Here is an 18277-nt window from a genome sequence, read left to right as displayed (position 1 = left end):
TCCGCAGCCATTTTTACTATGTGAATTATTGGAAGATTTTTATACAAAAACACAGTGGCGCAACAATAAAATACGTATTTAACTGAAAAATTTCAGTGTAATTATAAAATATAACTTCTCTTCCACTAAACACAAATATAATATATCGCTAGCGGTTATACTCTCAGTCAGGCCTCAGATTTCTGTCTCTGTTGCGTGATCATTATTTATTTTTAATAGGCTAGTAAGTTAGGCTTTTTGTGCCTTACACACCGGTTTCCTCATGATTATTTCCTTCACCTTACAAGCAAGTGTTAATTGCACATAAAAAGTCCATTGGTGCACATCCGTGCTTAGAACGCAGGACCTCTGGGTGAGCGGTCGCAACCCTCAAGCTTAATACTTTACATACATGGGTATCAGATAATTAGTTATATTAGAAACTGCATAGTCATTGACATCTATTTTATTTTTAATACACTTCTAATTACTTTAATAAAGGTCTTTTGGTCTGCATAACGCATAACACAAAATTCAGTTTTTAATACAGATTTTTGATGTTTTATTTTATTAAAAGCAAACCTACTAACCTACTTTAAATATGTATAAATATGACTTATTATGTGGGAGTTAAATAAAACGACTATTAAAGTATTGTATATTTAATTTAAGCTGTAACTTAACAACATACAGTTTCCATGAAACTTAAATGTTTAATCTAAACGCATAATATTTACATTGGTAAAAACATTAATAATTTATCGAATACATTGAACTTCTTCGAAGTTTGATACACAATTGTAGGTTCACCCACACAAATAATGCTAAATAAATAGATGAATACCTTATAACAGCAATGTACATATCTTACCTTTAGAGTAGCTTATAAAAATTTACACTAACATCCTAAGATATACCTAAGATATATAAAATAATAAGTGGTTTGAAACTACCAAATGTGAATAAGATGGTGGAGAATTCAGTCTTTACCTCATAAAGGAAATGAGATGAACTAAACCTGATAGTGCAAACAAGTTGGATCTAAAGATTGTACGTCTGATTTCAATGCCTTGACGGGAATTTTTGCATTCACACTATCCTTCACACGAAATGTCAATTTGAATTTCTCCTTTGACAGTACCGGTAATAAAATATTCCAAAAGTTAGGATTATTCCAGAGTATTGTCGTTCGCCGATCCCTTTGCTCCTTTAAGAATGCGTAAATCGAATTTTCTGTACCCATGTCCGTAAAAACATAAACCGTCTTCTTCGCTTTCAGCATTTCACCTCGAATTTTCTTTATGTTTACGTGACTATAAGCTGACATTAAGTAGTTTGGGGAAAAAATAACGAGCGTCGTGTCTCCCTCCTTTGAACTATTTTTGAGTTGTTTAATGAAATTTTCTTTGTTGCAGTCACTTGCTATGGGTTTGGTGTGAACTTTAATACCTTTATGAACACGTAAGCCTGGCACTATTTCCTTTAGTACAAATTCTTCGTCGTGTTCAGAATATTTAATAATCACTGTGCGCTCTTGTTTGACTTCATTAGGGTGCGACACTTTGTATAGTTTGTTTTTGATCATGGAATGCAAGTTTTTACGGTACTTAATATATAGTAACATGATGATTGTAGACGTTGAAGCTGTTATAGAAATAAAGCAGACGAATATGATGAATCGCATATTGCATGCCTCTTTGCGCCAAATTGAACATTGTATGGTAGATTCGTCTTTAATCTGAAAAAAGAAACCATATATAATAAAAACGTACTGCTAGAGTCAGTTATTTGTTGGATATTACAAACCTGAGCTTTAAAATGTTCCTTCAGGAAGTCGAGGAACTTAAAGTTTTTACAGTTACAATTGAGTGGGTTATGAGCAACCCAAAGTTGTTTCGTTGACTTTTTGCCAATCGTTTTATAACTTGATGTTGGATGGTTCTGGAATGTGAGTAAACGTTTAAAACTAACTATTATTAGCGTATAGTTTGTTATTTGTAAAAGCTAAGTAAGTTTTGTGGTAATTAAAGCGAAATAATTCTTATTTTGCTAGAAACCGAACTGCTTGCTATAATTATAACTTTAATTTCCGACGAAATATAGTTTTATTACTAGTAGTACCAATAATAAATAAGCTTTATACCATGATTAATAACGAGTCTTCAATTATGTACTTAAAATGCATGGCAGTAAATAAAAAGCAGAACTTTGTCTATCTTGTTATAATTACGATTTGAATGTTTAAAAACAAGATAACTATTTAGATCGTAAACAATTTTTAGCGTGAATATGATGCGGATAGAAATCTTAATAATTAATTGGTATAAAAAATAAACAAGTGTATTAGTGTTTAATTAGTTTGTAAGTTGTTGATGTGTTTAAGGTGCTAATAATTTATTGTTTTTCTATTGCAAAAGTTGTTAAATTGTAATTAGTCTTTATACTAATAAAATATACATACCCATAAATAGTTGATGTAATTATAGCTGATATCCAAATGTTCATGACCATTAACCCACCAATCATCGTATGTAGCATCGAATTTATTATGACTCAGATTGAGCAATTTCAAATTAAATGTATGTGCAAACGGTGAGATTGTATTACTTGTCCAAGAGTTATTTTGCAATTCCTTATTTTTAAAGTAAAGTTCATTATATGCAAAAGATATTGACATTCTTTGTTTATTGTTACTAAATAAGTATGAGGATATAGTTTTCAAATTGTTATGCTCCATATTTAAGTATATTAAACTGAGCAATGAAGAAAACGTCGATCTGAAATTTAAAGGAAAAATGAAATACGTTGTACTAATAGTAAACTTTCAACAAAGGATTACGACCGACTTACCCGGAAATTTCTTCAATGGAATTATAAGCCAATTCCAATTTTTCCAATCTTACCAATGAGGAAAATAGCTTCGGTTCCAAAGTTTTCATGTTGTTGTGACTTAAATCGAGTTCAAGCAAATTTATTTGATCGTTAAATGTCGATTCTCGTAATGATCCAATATCGTTGTATGCCAGTGATATGTTGGTTATTTGTGATGAATTAACAAATAGGTCGTACGGTAATATTTCAATACCACACCTTTGTATATAAATGTGTCTCAAACTTTGTAAATTGCCTAACAAACTTCGTGGAAGTTCTTTCATTTTAACATCATTGTTAAGAATTATTACCGTCTCCAAGTTATTGTTTGTTGAGAATAGATTTTGTGGTAAAGTCGAAAACTTGTTCGAGAACAATGTGAGTTTTCGTAACTTCTTTAGAGGTTTAAAAATAAGCGTCGGGAGTTCGTTAAGTCCATTAGAACTAAGATCTAATTCTTCAAGCACGTTTACACCCGAGAAGAAGTCTTTAGAGAACCACGTGACATTGCTTTGCCAAAGCGACAGCTTCCTTAAAAAGGCCAAGTGAGAAAATAAGTTCGTAGACATATTTGTCATTTGATTATGACTTATTTCTAAAGTCTCCAATCTTTCAAGAGGCTTAAATAGTTGTTCTGAAATATTTATACTGTTACATCTTATGTTCAGCCATGTTAAATTGTTCACGTCCATGAATAGATTGTCGGGCAAATGTGTAGTGCCAGTAACAGAAAGTAGCAATTTAGTCAAATCTCTCAACCCTGTAAAATGTCTTCTATCAAAATACCCAGAGAGGTTCTTTGCATTTTGAAATATTAATGACATTGTTCTCGACACGCCGAGTTGTTCTAACACGTCTTTGAATGACGATGAAGGTAGCGGACAGTCTTTGAAACTAACCGACTTGAATGTCTCAACTTCATTGGCACACTTTGGTAGCCGGTTATAATTGAGTACGGTTGCATTTTCACATCGAACATTGATGAAAGTGTTTGGTAGAAAATTTATAGTCACGATGCTACCTGTAACAAAAAATTTTAACTGTGGATTATTCCGTCATGACGGGTTGCTTTAGGTAAAACAATAGGAGCATTGGAAACGTGAGCATTTAAGTGCACTCACCGTCGATGTTGCAATTGAGTTCGACAGGGAACGTGCTACCGCAAACGCAGTTAGGGTGACTTGGGCACATCAGTCTTGTTGCACCAATTATCTGTATTGCCAACGCTAGGGTTAGCACGTGTATCAATTTACAAGTCATCGCTGTAGTTTACATGTATATGTATTCTCAATTCGATACCGCTGTGGTATGGATTTCGAAATTACCTACAGAGGTTTGCATCTTTTATTCGCACTGTCATTGCTGGATCTGTAACAATATGCAAGTTTTAATGCGATTTCTATAAATTAAGAAATAAAATGGAGGATTGAGCACAAAAGTTTCGCCACAATTTAAGTAGATAAAACGCAACTAAAAAGTATGTGTATTGAAATTAATTGTAACTTCTATATATTAAAATCGTGCGTCGTTACAAGCGACATTTGGTCATAAGTAACAATTAAATAAGCAGTCATCTAGAATACCTAATTGAATATTAGAAAGCATAAGCATATTTAGAAAGATGTATAAAATGCTTAAACACTAATAAAAACGCATCCAATAATTGTATAAACTTTTTGTTGAAACATTTTAAATCTAGTTTTCAGTGAAATAACTTATAAAACAACAAATTAAAGTTAGTTTTCCGTAAATATGTATATCAGAAAAAGTTTTTGAGTTATGCGAGCCCGTAGTTTATTTTAATTCATCTGAAAATATAAAAATACAGCTTTTCATAGCGGAATACAGTAATTTCCTTTAGAACGTCACGACTATTAAACGCAAATTATTATCAATTGAATGAGTAAGAAAAATTAAACTCCTATTTATCTATAAAATATAATTTTTATTGTATATAATTTTAATTATCTAATATATAAAAATAAGTCGGGTTTTCCTTCCTGACGCTATAACTCCAGAACGCACGAACCGATTTCCACGGTTTTGCATTCGTTGGAAAGGTCTCGGGCTCCGTGAGGTTTATAGCAAATTCAGAAAAATATCAACAGAAAAGCGGGATCACCAAACGAAATGTTACATAAAACGAAGCCATCTGGTGGCGAAACGGAGTTTGCCGAGTTTGCTAGTTTTTTATAAAAACTAATTCCCATACAATTAACATGTAAAGGTCTTTTCTTATTCAGGTCTAAGACCTGACATAACAGATTCCAGGAAAAACAAATGTACCGTAAAACATATGTATGATAAAGTTTCGAATATCGTCCAAATTTTAAAAAATTGTGGCGCTACAACCCAGTTTTGGGTGCCTGTTTTCTTTGTCAGTTTGCATTATATGTTAATTTGGTGATCAACCTTTCGTCACTTACACCCGCCTTCGATATCTGTGCTGTTTGTACTTGTATAGCTATGTATTCATTACATATATATTGTATATTGTGCATAACGGCTTGAACACACGACTCCAAGCTTGAGAGTCGTCTAGGAACTAGGGTAACACGGTTAACAATATTATAGGTATGGATATAGAACATTAATTTCTATGACACAAAAAATTACACAGAAACATTTATATGCCGAATCTTTATACATATATACACAAAAAAAAGAGAACAAGATAAAAGAAATAACAACAATGAATAATAAAGTTATTAAACAAATAACTCTCCTAATAAATTAAGATTTATTATATTAATGGAATTAGTATATCATTGCAACAACTCGTCTCCTATTAATAAATATTGAAAATATTGAACGCCATTAAACTTTCTGCCACAAGGGCGGCTGTTAGCGAATATCTGTCAGAAAAAGATGTCACTCCTAATTACTTGTTGTTCCTTTTGTTACGTAAGGCCCTCTTAAATCTGTGTAACTTCCAAGAAAATTTAATTATTACAAAAGTCGTATTTCATGTTTCAGCGATCTGTGGCTCTGTTAAAAGCTTTTGTTCAAGAAACTGTTTGGTGAAATAATTTAAAGTTACAGAAAATACTTAATTAGACGTTTTTAAAGGTCTAGAAAAAAATAAACTACCAAATTTTAAAAGGCTTATCATAGACGTTTGACGATGATATTAGTTTTATATTGAATTTATATAATGTAATTAATACAGTTGCGGGAAAGCAATTTTAGAAATTTCAGTATTATATGAAAAGCATGTGCTTTTACCTATATCGATTTGATCACAAATTTGTAGTTGTTATAAAATGAGGGTAATAACTTTTATTCTAAACCCTATACATTAAAGTCTGTCTCATTAATCTAGTTTATCTCTTTCCGTCAAATTTTATTTGCACTGTGCAGAAACGAGAGTATAAAAAAATAGTCACTATTTAAAAACAAAAAACAATTTAAGTTCAGCGTATAATTGTTAATTGCTTGAGTGTCATTTATAAGATTAGTTCACATGTATAAGAGTAGTATGATATCTCATGTAAGAGAAAATAGGCTGCGAGTATTGAGAGCTAAGATCTTAGAGAGGCTTAATAGGGGATTTTTGGATTTACTCAGGTGCGGCAGATTAACATAAGGGGACCTGGCACCCTCTTGATACAATCTACACAGCTTGAATGTTTCAAAACGGTGAATTCATTTTCAAATGGCCGCTTTTAACTGGGGTTTTTAATGGGTGATTTACATATTACGGGACTTTAAATACCCTAAAATAACCAAAAAAACGCTCAATTTTAGCAACATGCTGTGCTTCTAACTCAAAATAACTTTATTCATATAGGTAACCAAGTACACTTATGAATGCCAACAGAAAAGATGTTAAATTGATTCAAAATTTACATTTACTACCAGTTTGCATGTCAAGGGCGTAGAGCGGGAAAGAAACTCTCCGCCACTCTTTTTAATCGCCAAGGTTTGAGTCATTCAAATTGTTTGAACTGGAGCAAATCAATCCCAAGAATTAGGATCATTAAAATATTCGTCAAATTTATAAAAAGCTTTATTGATTAACGAGAGTTTTGAATTTATTCAGTGATCATTCTTTAAGGGCTTGGGAGTTTTTTGTAAAAACAAATACAATTTCCATATAAGGAGTGGTTTATGTTCTGAAGACTGGTTGGTCGTACGCTTAGATTAGTTCTCTTTCAAGTATTATACTGGTGAAAGTCACCATTTGTTTTAAAATCGCTTATATTTGTTTGTACATACAACAAGACTTCAAGAATACATTGACCAGATAGTGTCATAATATTTAATTCCTTAAACTTACTTTTAATTACTCTTAATCTTCTCTAGACTAAAGTAAAGTAACAAGACTAAAAACCTTAATATGGCAGATACAATTGTTATTGTTTAACATCTTAATAATAAAGTGAGTTATAAACAGTATAAACCTTAATTCCACTCTTTAAAACCCAAATCTTTAGTTTAGCTGCTTTCCCGTTTTTAACGCAATATACAATATTTTACAAAAACTATAGGCTAAAAATGCTTTTTATTTCAAACAATTCGTTTATAAATTATAAAAAGCCGCTCATTTGCGGCGAGACAATGGCCCTAACATATTAGGTGTGGGCAGTTATACCATATATTATACGTATATTGGAGTGGCAACGTGCGCTTGGCATTTGAGATAAATTACCGCCGCATTACTGGCAGGTTTTTTATTAAACCAGTCAATTCACACTGTCCGCAATTTATTTCTAAACAGCCTGTCAGCAAGTCGTGACAAAATGACTCCGCAGGTTTGCTTCATTATGTTTGATTTGGACCGTTAGTAGCGAATATTTCTCGAAAAATTCAAGCTTGATTGAATCTTTCATTTTGCGTTTACAAATCTATATATATATAAATGAAACCCGTTTTCCGTTGTCACGACATAACATGAAAACGGCTTGACCGATTTGTCTGATTCTTTTTTTATAATATTCCTTGGAGTAAGAGGATGGTTCTTAGAAGTCTAAAAACAACACTTTTCTATATTCCCATACAAAATATTCGTAATAATATTTAAAGGCAATTTGAACTTTATTGACATAATGTATTTGTTGTATTATCAACTTTCTTTTTTTTATCTTATTAGCTAGACCGGTGTCCCGAATAGCAGAATAAGTATTAAAAAAAAATAAAGAATCGACTGTTAGGCGGTACGATGTTCGCCAGGCCAGCTAGTATAAAATAAAACAAATGAATAAATTGTTGTAGACGACTTATTAGAACACTCCAAAACAATTTCATTTGCTGGTTTGACTTATAACTAAATTTGATGCTAGTTCAAATAGTGGTGGAGTCTCTCGCTTACAACGAATGCTGAAAACCACTCATAACGTCGAACTCCTATATTCGTCAAAGAAGTTGTATTTAAATAAAGTAAACACCTAAACCAATATTTAGTTATAATTAACTAATTAATTAATTGGTTTAACGATTTATTAACGATTCTACGACAGCTACTAACTACTCCAAGTGATATCTTAGATGATAATAATAATGATATGATTGGACAATTCACACCAATTGACGTAGTCCCATGCTAAGCTGGTAAAGCTTGTGTTATGGGTACTAGGCAACGGATCTACATTCATATTATAGATAGATAGACATATAAATACATATTTAAACACCCAAGACCTAAGCACAACACCAAATGCTCATCACATCGATGTTTGCCTCAGCCGGGGATCAAACCCGGGACCCATGGATTCGCAGTCAGGGGTACTAACCACTATACAAATGAGTCGTCGATAAGCCTTGCTCCAATACCGATTTAAATGAATGAGTAAACAATGTAAATCAAAACTTTACGTTTTCAATTACATATTCCCCGTTGGAAATTCAGTCAGTAACAGTTCATTGACCTGATGTTTACGATAGTCGGCAGGTGCAGTATGAGTAAGCCCAGGGGCTCTTGTCAGACGTATTTCATACTTCGTATCCACATAATACGAGTCTGCGTATGTGCTAATAAAACGCAAACTTTATTATCTCACTGTATAACGACTTTCAATTTAGAATATAAGGTTTATATAAATTTAAGACCGTGCAATTTTCATACAAATTGCTTATAAGAACAAAGAGTTTTGCGAAATGACATGAAATTTGATAACCTATTTAATATTAGTTTTCAAATTGTACTTAACGTTTATTTGATTTTAACAATTCAATATAGTTTGAATTTGACGGCTCATTGGTCTAGTGTTTAGTACCCCTGACTGCTAATCCATGGGTCCCGGGTTCGATCCCCGGCTGAGACGAACATCGATGTGATGAGCATTTGGTGTTGTGCTTAGGTCTTGGGTGTTTAAATATGTATTTATATCTATTTATAATATGTATGTATATCCGTTGTCTAGTACCCATAACACAAGCTTCACCAGCTTAGCGTGGGATTAGGTCAATTGGAGCGAATTGTCTTTAAAAAAAAATGTTAAGTACAAGACTGTGTAGGTTTGTGACGATCCTGGGTTCGATTTCCGACGACACATTAATTGTTTTTCGAGGTAAAAGCTAGCCGAGAACGTCAAAGTTCTTTTTAATGTAAGACTTATTTCGATTTCAATAAAGTATTAAGAATAAATCAGCTAATCACTATTTTAATTAAATTTTACGTGACGCTTTGAATGTAAAATAAATTCATTCTTATACAATGATATTGCGTGTTATTCCCACGAGAATGTAAGTGCGTGCTCCTATTTGCCTACTGCTGATAGAGGACAAATCTTTGTTTTTTTTATTAATTACTTAAAGTTGCCATGTGAAACATGGTGTAATGGTTGCAACTCCTTACAGACATTTTGGAAACAAAAAACTTGGCGATTAAATAGAGTGGCGGAGAGTTTAATGCCAGATCGTCCGTGCTACGCCCTTGATTTGAGAACTGGCAGTAAATGTAAAATTAGAAGCATGTATTTCTTTATTGAAGTTAATAAGTGTATATTGTGTTACCTAAATGAATAAATGGTTTTGAATTTGATATATAGACTGTAATATATGTTTAAAAATAAAATGAATACCGAAACGATAATAAATTAACTTTGGCAAATAACCTTTGTAAAATATATAGTGACCGCTGACGAACTCAAGTATGACAAAGTTGGAAATTCCTAAACGTTTTTCTCTATTAAATAACGTGGGGACGGGGAGACTTAATCCGTCCTCGTGGGGAGGCAGACACGTATCGAATTATGACTTTCATATACAAACGATATTATAGAACGTTGTTTATTAATTACATAAATATTTTTATTTACGTAATTTTAATATTCGAATCACAATGAGATTATTTTTTTTAATCAGTTTAACAATCGGAATTTTGTTTGGATTTTGACTGGACTGGATTTTCGTGTTTTTTAGAACAATTTTGTCGATTTAAAAATTTAACATTTCCTTAAAAGTCTTAAAGTTGTAAAAATTTAAGGTTTTGATAATGAGAACTAAAAGATATTTTATTAAAAAAAAATCTCATAATATTTCCAGTATTTGAAATCCTAATCTATCTTTGATCTTCAATCTTAGATACATTGTGATTCAGGTGGTATTATTATATAAACTGCGTAAGTAATGAAACGAATATTGTTTGGTAAAGACGTAGGTGAAAGCTAGTCGTTAAATAATACGATCACGTTTTACCAAGGCTTTTCACGTCTTATTTTATCGCCTCATATGGTGAAATGTTGAGTCATAGTATTTAATTTCTATCGAATATTTATGGAAAAATTATTGTACAAAAGATTGGTACGCACAACTTGAATAACCTCTAACTACTTGCTGACATTCGAGTTCATTCGCATAGAACGAGCGTTATTTCTAGTTTCTATATAACATATTAAGTGTTTTTTTAATGTATTTTCTAGCTTATTCCCCGCCTATGTTGTCGTCGGAGGTAATAAATAACTTATACTTACGTTGTACATATACGACAACTTAAGTAAAAAGTATTGGTAACCTGGATGGTTAACCACTACTACCTATTTCTTTTAACAACTTCTTCTTCTTCTATAACATTTACAGCAATTTCCAGAAAGATGCCTCTAACCTATTCTTCTTCTACTTTTAGTGCCTCTCGATTACTAGAGGTTGGCCGTCAGTCTATTGAAGCGTGTCTTGTCCTGTGCCAGATGCAGCAACTATTCCGCAGTTGTTGGACAGTCGGTCGGGACATGTCATCTCTTCAGCTGTATTGCTACAAGGACAGGCAACACTTTGTCTAACCCTGAACCCGTAAAGATAGACAATAATCCACCGTGACCTGTTTAAATCTGGGTATTCAATCCCGCAGGTTTTATTTCGTTATTTACCGAAAAGCCCGAAACAACATTTTGTATTGCTTCGACAATAAAGAAGAAGCAAAGGCCGCTCAACAAACATAGCTGATTCAAAAGTTAAGTATAGTACCTATACCTTCATATATTCTAACTTAAGCATGGGTTTATTACTGATTAACAACCTCGTTTTTGTCAATATATCAAATTTTTGATAAGAAAACCGTCCCGAAATATTCGATTGATGATCTAGAATACTAATCTACTTAGCAGTTGTAAATAGAGAAATAAATTTCCTGTCACATTACATGTTAAAGTATGAAATAACAGAATGTAATATGATATCTGAAGCCTTTTATAAAAAGTTTAACATAGTTTGTATATATCCTAAGCTATGGCTCATAGGGCTTCTTAAAATATAGCCTAATCTGAACTATAAAGTTTAAATGATACAACAGAAATTTTCAAGATGGTTTTAGTAATGTAAAAATAACATTTAAACTTATACCGCTGAGTTTTGATGTCGTTATATATATATTAATTTAGAAAGATCTCGGTAAAAATTCAGTAAACATTAACTTCTCAGATGGCTAACAAACAGCTTTTTCAAATTCTAAGCCAATAAATATGGGTGAATTGTCTTAAATTTTAAAAGGATTTTTTAACTATCGCATTTTTATTATATAATAGGGGGGCTAACGAGCCTGGGTGACGCGCAAAATGGGTATTCATCGCCGCCCATAGACACCCATTTTTAATGGATGCGTTGCCGGCTTTTGAGGGAGGAGTACACTCGAATTTTGAATAGTTAGAGGTCGTATCTCTCAGGGAAGACCCCCACCGGGAGTAGATTCCACAGTTCGCTAGTTAGCAAAAGAAAATGTCGTGTAAAACGGACTGTGGAAGTCTTCCAGCCATCAAGGTGATGTTGATGAAATTTTGAATTCGTACGGCTCGTACGGTGTTGAAACGAGGCAGGAGGGATCAACCCAAACAATTCTTCAGAACACTCACCGTAGTACACTTTATATATTATATTTATTATATATTATATATTGTACATTATATATTATATATTATATATTATATATTATATATTATATATTATATATTATATATTTAAAACAACGAGCCGTTTGCACACTCTCAAAACTGCCGTTTGCATGGTAAACAGGGTTTACCCTGTTTACCTTCTGTGTCAGAATATTTATACCTTAAATCCAATTTGATTATACTTTGAATAACATAGATTTAATTTCTACTGTACTTTCTACCGTACTGGTTATCAAAAGGTCTCAAAACCATTTTCACCATTTCAAATACCTGAGAATATCAGATAACTTTAATGTTGTCACTAATAACGAACCGCTATAAAACAGAACCGCTGTCGGCACGTGGCTCGACTCGAATTAATACCTACGGTGTTATGAACGTTTTTGTTATGCAAATAAAATGACCAAATCGATATAGCGCCAAGCTCCCATTGGCGTATTAGACACGGAATGTAGGAGCTTTGGTATTGAGAATATTTAGAAGGGAATTAATGGTTGAAGCTTCCGCTGCATTTCCCGAGGATCGTTTACGTAATATTCAAGATTGGCTTTTATGATAAAGAATTTAAGATTAAGTTGACATCCTTGTTGGAGCATATTTTTGAATAGGTATAAATAACATCAAATGTTTCAGAGATTATATAAAACCGCAGACTAAAGCATCAATGGATTTCTGTCATGAAAAAACATTTCATACTTATTGTGCACAGAAACAAAGCATCCATCAAATCAATTTCAATAGTCCCATTTTTAATTTTAGCCTCTAACGTTTGGTTATAGGGGCTAAAATAGTTTTTTGTATTTACTCTTAAATATTGTTGTGTTGAAGGCTTGCGAGCGCGTCTGCCATCAGCACCAAAAGGCTCATTAATTAAGTGAAGCTGTAACGGGACGTTGAGACAATAGCTCGCACAATGTGATTACATGCAGACTCTGAGCATTCATGTGGCTTTTAAATCATGGGCCCAATTAGACACACTCGTGGAACGTTGAAATGTGTATAAATCTGAGTTTTTACTGGTTATATGCAGTTTTGTATATAATATGAAAAATTATAAAACATAAAACTGCTGCTTCCCGGTACTTCATACACTATCGGGTTACATTTTATAGAATACTAGCTGACCCGGCTAACGTTGTTTTGCCATGTATATTTTTTTTTAATTTTAGTTCAATAAAAATAACTATCTACTATAATAAAAAATAGTTGATCGTAGAGGAGTGAAAATTAACGGTTGTAAGTATTTTTGTATGTTGTATCATAAAAAAATAAAAACAATTGTCTATTAAATAAAAAATAAAATTTTGGGGTGGACACCCCTTATCACTGAGCGGTTTGAAAGATAGATAGTAGCCGATTCTCAGACTTACTGAATATGCATAAAAAATTTCATAGGAATCGGTCTAGCCGTTTCGGAGGAGTATGGTAACGAACATTGTGACACAAGAATTTTATATAATAGATAAAATTACTGTCACATTATACTAACAACAATTAAAAAAAAATAGTGTAAATCAAAAATAATGTATTGCAGTTTGAAGATCACTATTGTGTCTGTGTTATTTGTATGTCAAAAATCACGGTAATAAAAATAAAAATAATTATTTTTACCAAAGGAAAATCAAACGATATTAGAAGTCTAAATTACATCAGTATTAACAAAGCTTATTTTTCATTTAAATATAACTCATTGCAAGAAATACACATTCAATGAAAATAACATTTCAGCTGATGAATGTTTAATCAATATGGTTGCGATGACTATTCAAGTTTAAATAGTGTATTGAGTTGAGTCGGTGACCTATGTCAAGGGCTTTTAAGATAATTGTAAATATTAAAATATATTTTAAGCATAATATTAACTTTGGTTTCCGAATAATATTGCATGTATACTCTCTATACGTTAAAATGGAAATATTTTTAAACAATTTCAACATTTACTATTATTTTCTCTCTTAAAAAAATGCGAAAAACGTTTTTACATTTCGTACTAAAATTTATTAAAATGCTGTATATATTATACGTAAGATAATAAATTGAATATTAAAAAGCTCCGGTTAGTATATGAAGAAGATAAAAGCTACTTACCACACACACATAAAAATCCACCTTGGGAAAATCTAATATAACGTTATATTAGATCCTTTCACCCAAACTCAAGTTTATCGACCTATAAAATATTTTTGCTTAGTCCATTAACATGCTACGGCGCTACGTAACCGCTACGCGTGAAGGCGCCACTACGGTGGCTACGCGACGACTGCTGCTACGCGACTGAATTCGCAGAGCAAAATAAATTTATTCGGCAGTGTTCGGATTTTCACGGAAACCGCCGATTGTGGCTTGTTTATTATGTAGCAAGATTTTTTAAAAGGGTGTATGAAAGTTCAATTTCATTACATTAGCCGCGCCTCGACATTTCCTTTAATAGAGTTAATAAAACGATGCTTCCACGTTCATAATTTAATATTACTTAAAGCAATTTTATCGAGTATTAGTGGCGATAACGCTGAAATTATAATATTCTGTCTCTTTATTGGTTATTTCAGGCTTTTCCTCGATTCAAACCAGCAGAAGATGCTTTTTATGCATCTTCAAAAGAAATTCAACAATTGAAGCAATAAAGCAGGATTTTAATATACACTCATTTTACCCGTTAGTAAAGTTAGTCTGTTTTGGCTTTGTATATTTTCTAAGTAAGTTTTTTTAATATTACAAAATGTATATATAGGTAGCTGTATAGCTAAACGTATAAAACCTAATTATTAATTTATTGGTAAACAACTTTACGAAATAAAAATGAAAATTATCGAATCGAATAAAGGATGAGCAATAAACAACAAAGCTAAAACGTTATATTTTTCTTGTCCCTGCAGATTTGGAGGGACGTTTTTATTTAGAAGTCGATACTTTTATGACGAGGACGCTTTCAGATGCGACCGTTACATGGATGTGTGAAATAATGGATACGATTTTACTTTACTACATAGTAAAAAACAAAGTCGCTCTCTCTGTCACTATATCCCTATGTATGCTTAAATCTTTAAAACTACGCAACGGATTTTGATGCAGTTTTTTTTAATAGATAGATTGATTGAAGAGGAAGGTTTATATGTATTGAAACATCCATTAAATAGTGTAGAAATATTGTAATTTTTGAGGTTTCTAATCAGATGTCGTAAATTACGATATAAATATATGTGGTGCCTGTGTATCTGTTAACAGAAATACACACTATTTTACATCGAATTCGTGACAGTTCAAGAAATTCCGATCTTGAAGTGAATGAGGAGATGCATAACCAGGCTTTAATCTTGATTGAAGACATGTGTTCCCTCATCAAAAAATGTTGTATATCAGAAAGTGATTTAACATGCAGTATTGTAATATTGGCGCTAGAGGGAAGATGCCTAATGTGTCAAAGTGCCATTCTTCTTTCGCAAGCAATAAAACATTTCTGTATTTGCAAAAAAAGTTGTATTAATGTTATTACCCTAATGAAATCCTCAATTAAGTTTAACTAAAATTAACACGATATTATTAGACAGTTAGGCGGAACGAAGTTAGCCGGGTCAGCTAGTATTTTTATATATTTAGGACTAGATATTATCAGGTTATGTTAAAATATCGTATATTTCCACCATCTAGATCTAAGACAAAACAAATCTACGTACTATATGGTTTTAAAAGAATAAACTACTACTCTTTACTTACACTGCAGAAATCGCCCATTTACAACCTTACATGATTAGAAAAAGCATAAAAGTTCACACATTACTATTAACCTAGTCAACAATAGATTTTTTTTAAATTACAGATCGTTTATATTCACAACATTGACGGTTATTTTACGACTATATTGTTACGAAGACGGGTCGACTGCAATGTTTCTAGAGTTTTTGATTCCACTAGTTAGATAACTTTTCAGCAGGCTGAAATGTGATTTCTGACCGTTTCAGGAGAGGGTCAATCACATATTAGAAAATTGTAATTTACAGAATGTTACCTTAGTTTTCAGGAGCCTGAAACATTTTTTCAGGCCGTTTCAGAAGACGTGTAGTCGAACGGTACACTTTTCAGGAAACCCGTTTTCAGGCGTTTTCAGGCCTGGTTATACCCCTTTGATGAAGGAATGTTCTAGAACGAATTTCCTAGGTGTGGGACAAGGACGGAATGATACGCGAGAGAGAGGGAAGATCAGAACCTTCTCGAAGCTAGACCGAGCACTCTAGAACGCCGTACGACAAGGACGGAGCAATGTGCGAAAGAGATAGCTAGTACGCACGTTCTAGAATTGTGCGATCGCTACTCAGTTGCGCTGCCGCCTAGAGAGTTCTTGAACATCGTTCCCAGGGATATATAAGCGAGCCGAAACGCGACCAGTTCAGTTCAGTTTTGAATGCGATACCAAGCGATAAACACCGGAGTGACAAAGTGCGAATATAATGAAGAAAAGTGAATACAAGTACTGTTTGAAGTACGTGTTATTAGAGTAATTAGTGACAGTATTTTGTGTGTGTATTTAGTGAATTTTTGTGCGTAATTTCCAGTTTTAAGTGTTAACAAATTCCTCGTAGATTTAATTAGAAATAAACCCTTGAAGAGATTTACGGCGTTTCTATCCGATCCCCTAGCTCGTAACAATATTAAAACATTCAGCACTAGTAAGTATTGAATTTGACACCTCAATAATTCTCAATTCCTTGTATTAAACCGATTGTTGGAAATAACTGGGATTTCGATAATCTGTTTTTGCACCCGCGAAGCCTACCTAACAGATCGGGGCTAGTATAAATCATTTTCGAATGTTTTGCGGTTTTATGAGGATTTATCTGACATTCAGATTTATCTCGTTACGATTTACTCCGATATGTTTTTATAAAGAAATTCATTCTATGCATTCACTCGAATATATGCAACCTTGCAACATTTTTATGGAGAACTATTTAAGTTTTATATTATATATGCCTTCTTATAATATATAAGCTTTTTTACACTTTTTTGCGCAAAAAAAACACAAAACACAGAAAAATAACGATGGCCGAGGGCAACTTGCAGCCTTTAGACAAAAGCTCTTCCAGGCAATCTGGAGCAGTGTTAGCTGGCTGAGGTCGTAGGTTCGATCCCCGGCTGTGCACCAATAGACTTTCTTTCTATGTGCGCATTAAACATTCGCTCGAACGGTGAAGGAAAACATCTTGAGGAAACCGACATGTCTTAGACCCAAAAAGTCGACAGCGTGTGTCAGGCACAGGAGGCTGATCACCTAATTGCCTATTACATTAAAAAATGATCATGAAACAGATTCAGAAATCTGAGGCCCAGACCTAAAGAGGTTGTAGCGCCACTGATTTTTTTTTCTTCCAGGCAACCCGTACTAAAAAAGCTAATGACAAACATAAGTGCAATCATGGCGTAACCAAAGTTAACTTATAATATTTAATATAAAAATACTAATAATACAAAGGTATATACAATTTTTTTTAGCCTGTCTAAGGCATTGTTAAGAGCCCTCAGGAGACCAGGATCGAATTACTGGACTCTTGTTCATTATAACCTAATATTTATCTACCTATTATCTGAGAAATCGGTCAGAGGTTATACCCATATACCTGCGGAGAACAAATTAAAAATGATTTAAGATATGCACTGCGACCGATACATAATCAAGCATACATTAGGCGTCGGCCTTAATAAAACTAAATTAATCAAATATTTATTTTTAATTGAAGTATTGTATGAATAACACGCATAGTTATTAGGGCGTGATTTAATAAACATTATTACCAAACATAAATCAAACTCATCAATCTACATATCACCATTATCAGTCTACGTAACGTATTCACAGTTGATTAAAGATTCATTTAACCACGCACGAAACTTGCATACTTAGCCGTAATTTACATAATAGAACATCAAACAACGGTAACCTTGGGTTGTCAAAGTGTCACTCGATACATTTATCAATGAACTAAGGCGAGGACACTTTACATAGACGAAAATAGGTTCTAATAGTTGTGATATGGAATTTATAAATATATCGATTGAATTCTATTTCAGGACCAGTGATGCTATTGCGATCTCAATATTATGTGGTTTCA

General features: G+C 32.8%; 1 protein-coding gene across 1 annotated transcript; it reads right to left on the bottom strand.

Annotated features, from left to right (window-relative positions):
- Positions 1-625: 625 nt before the first annotated feature.
- On the bottom strand, positions 626-14443 carry LOC125060400 (protein toll-like). The gene is made up of 6 exons (XM_047665287.1): positions 14262-14443; positions 3972-4218; positions 2830-3871; positions 2441-2756; positions 1786-1920; positions 626-1717 (listed from the first exon to the last, which is right to left on the bottom strand). The coding sequence occupies exons 2-6, from the start codon at positions 4108-4110 to the stop codon at positions 992-994; spliced, it is 2358 nt and encodes a 785-aa protein (XP_047521243.1). The 5' UTR covers positions 4111-4218; positions 14262-14443; the 3' UTR covers positions 626-991.
- Between the last annotated feature and the right edge of the window lie 3834 nt (positions 14444-18277).

The sequence above is a fragment of the Pieris napi genome, chromosome 21 (assembly GCF_905475465.1).
Source record: "Pieris napi chromosome 21, ilPieNapi1.2, whole genome shotgun sequence".
NCBI classification, from domain to species: Eukaryota; Metazoa; Arthropoda; class Insecta; order Lepidoptera; family Pieridae; genus Pieris; species Pieris napi.
The sequence above is the reverse complement of the archived record's forward strand: the minus strand, read 5'-3'. Positions and strand labels throughout refer to the sequence as shown.

Coding starts and splice junctions, on each gene's coding strand:
- LOC125060400 (XM_047665287.1), bottom strand. CDS start 4,110: ATGACTTGTAAATTGATACACGTGCTAACCCTAGCGTTGGCAATACAG. Junction 3,872..3,971: donor ACTCAATTGCAACATCGACG/GTGAGTGCACTT, acceptor TTTTTGTTACAG/GTAGCATCGTGACTATAAAT. Junction 1,921..2,440: donor ATTACATCAACTATTTATGG/GTATGTATATTT, acceptor CTCACATTCCAG/AACCATCCAACATCAAGTTA.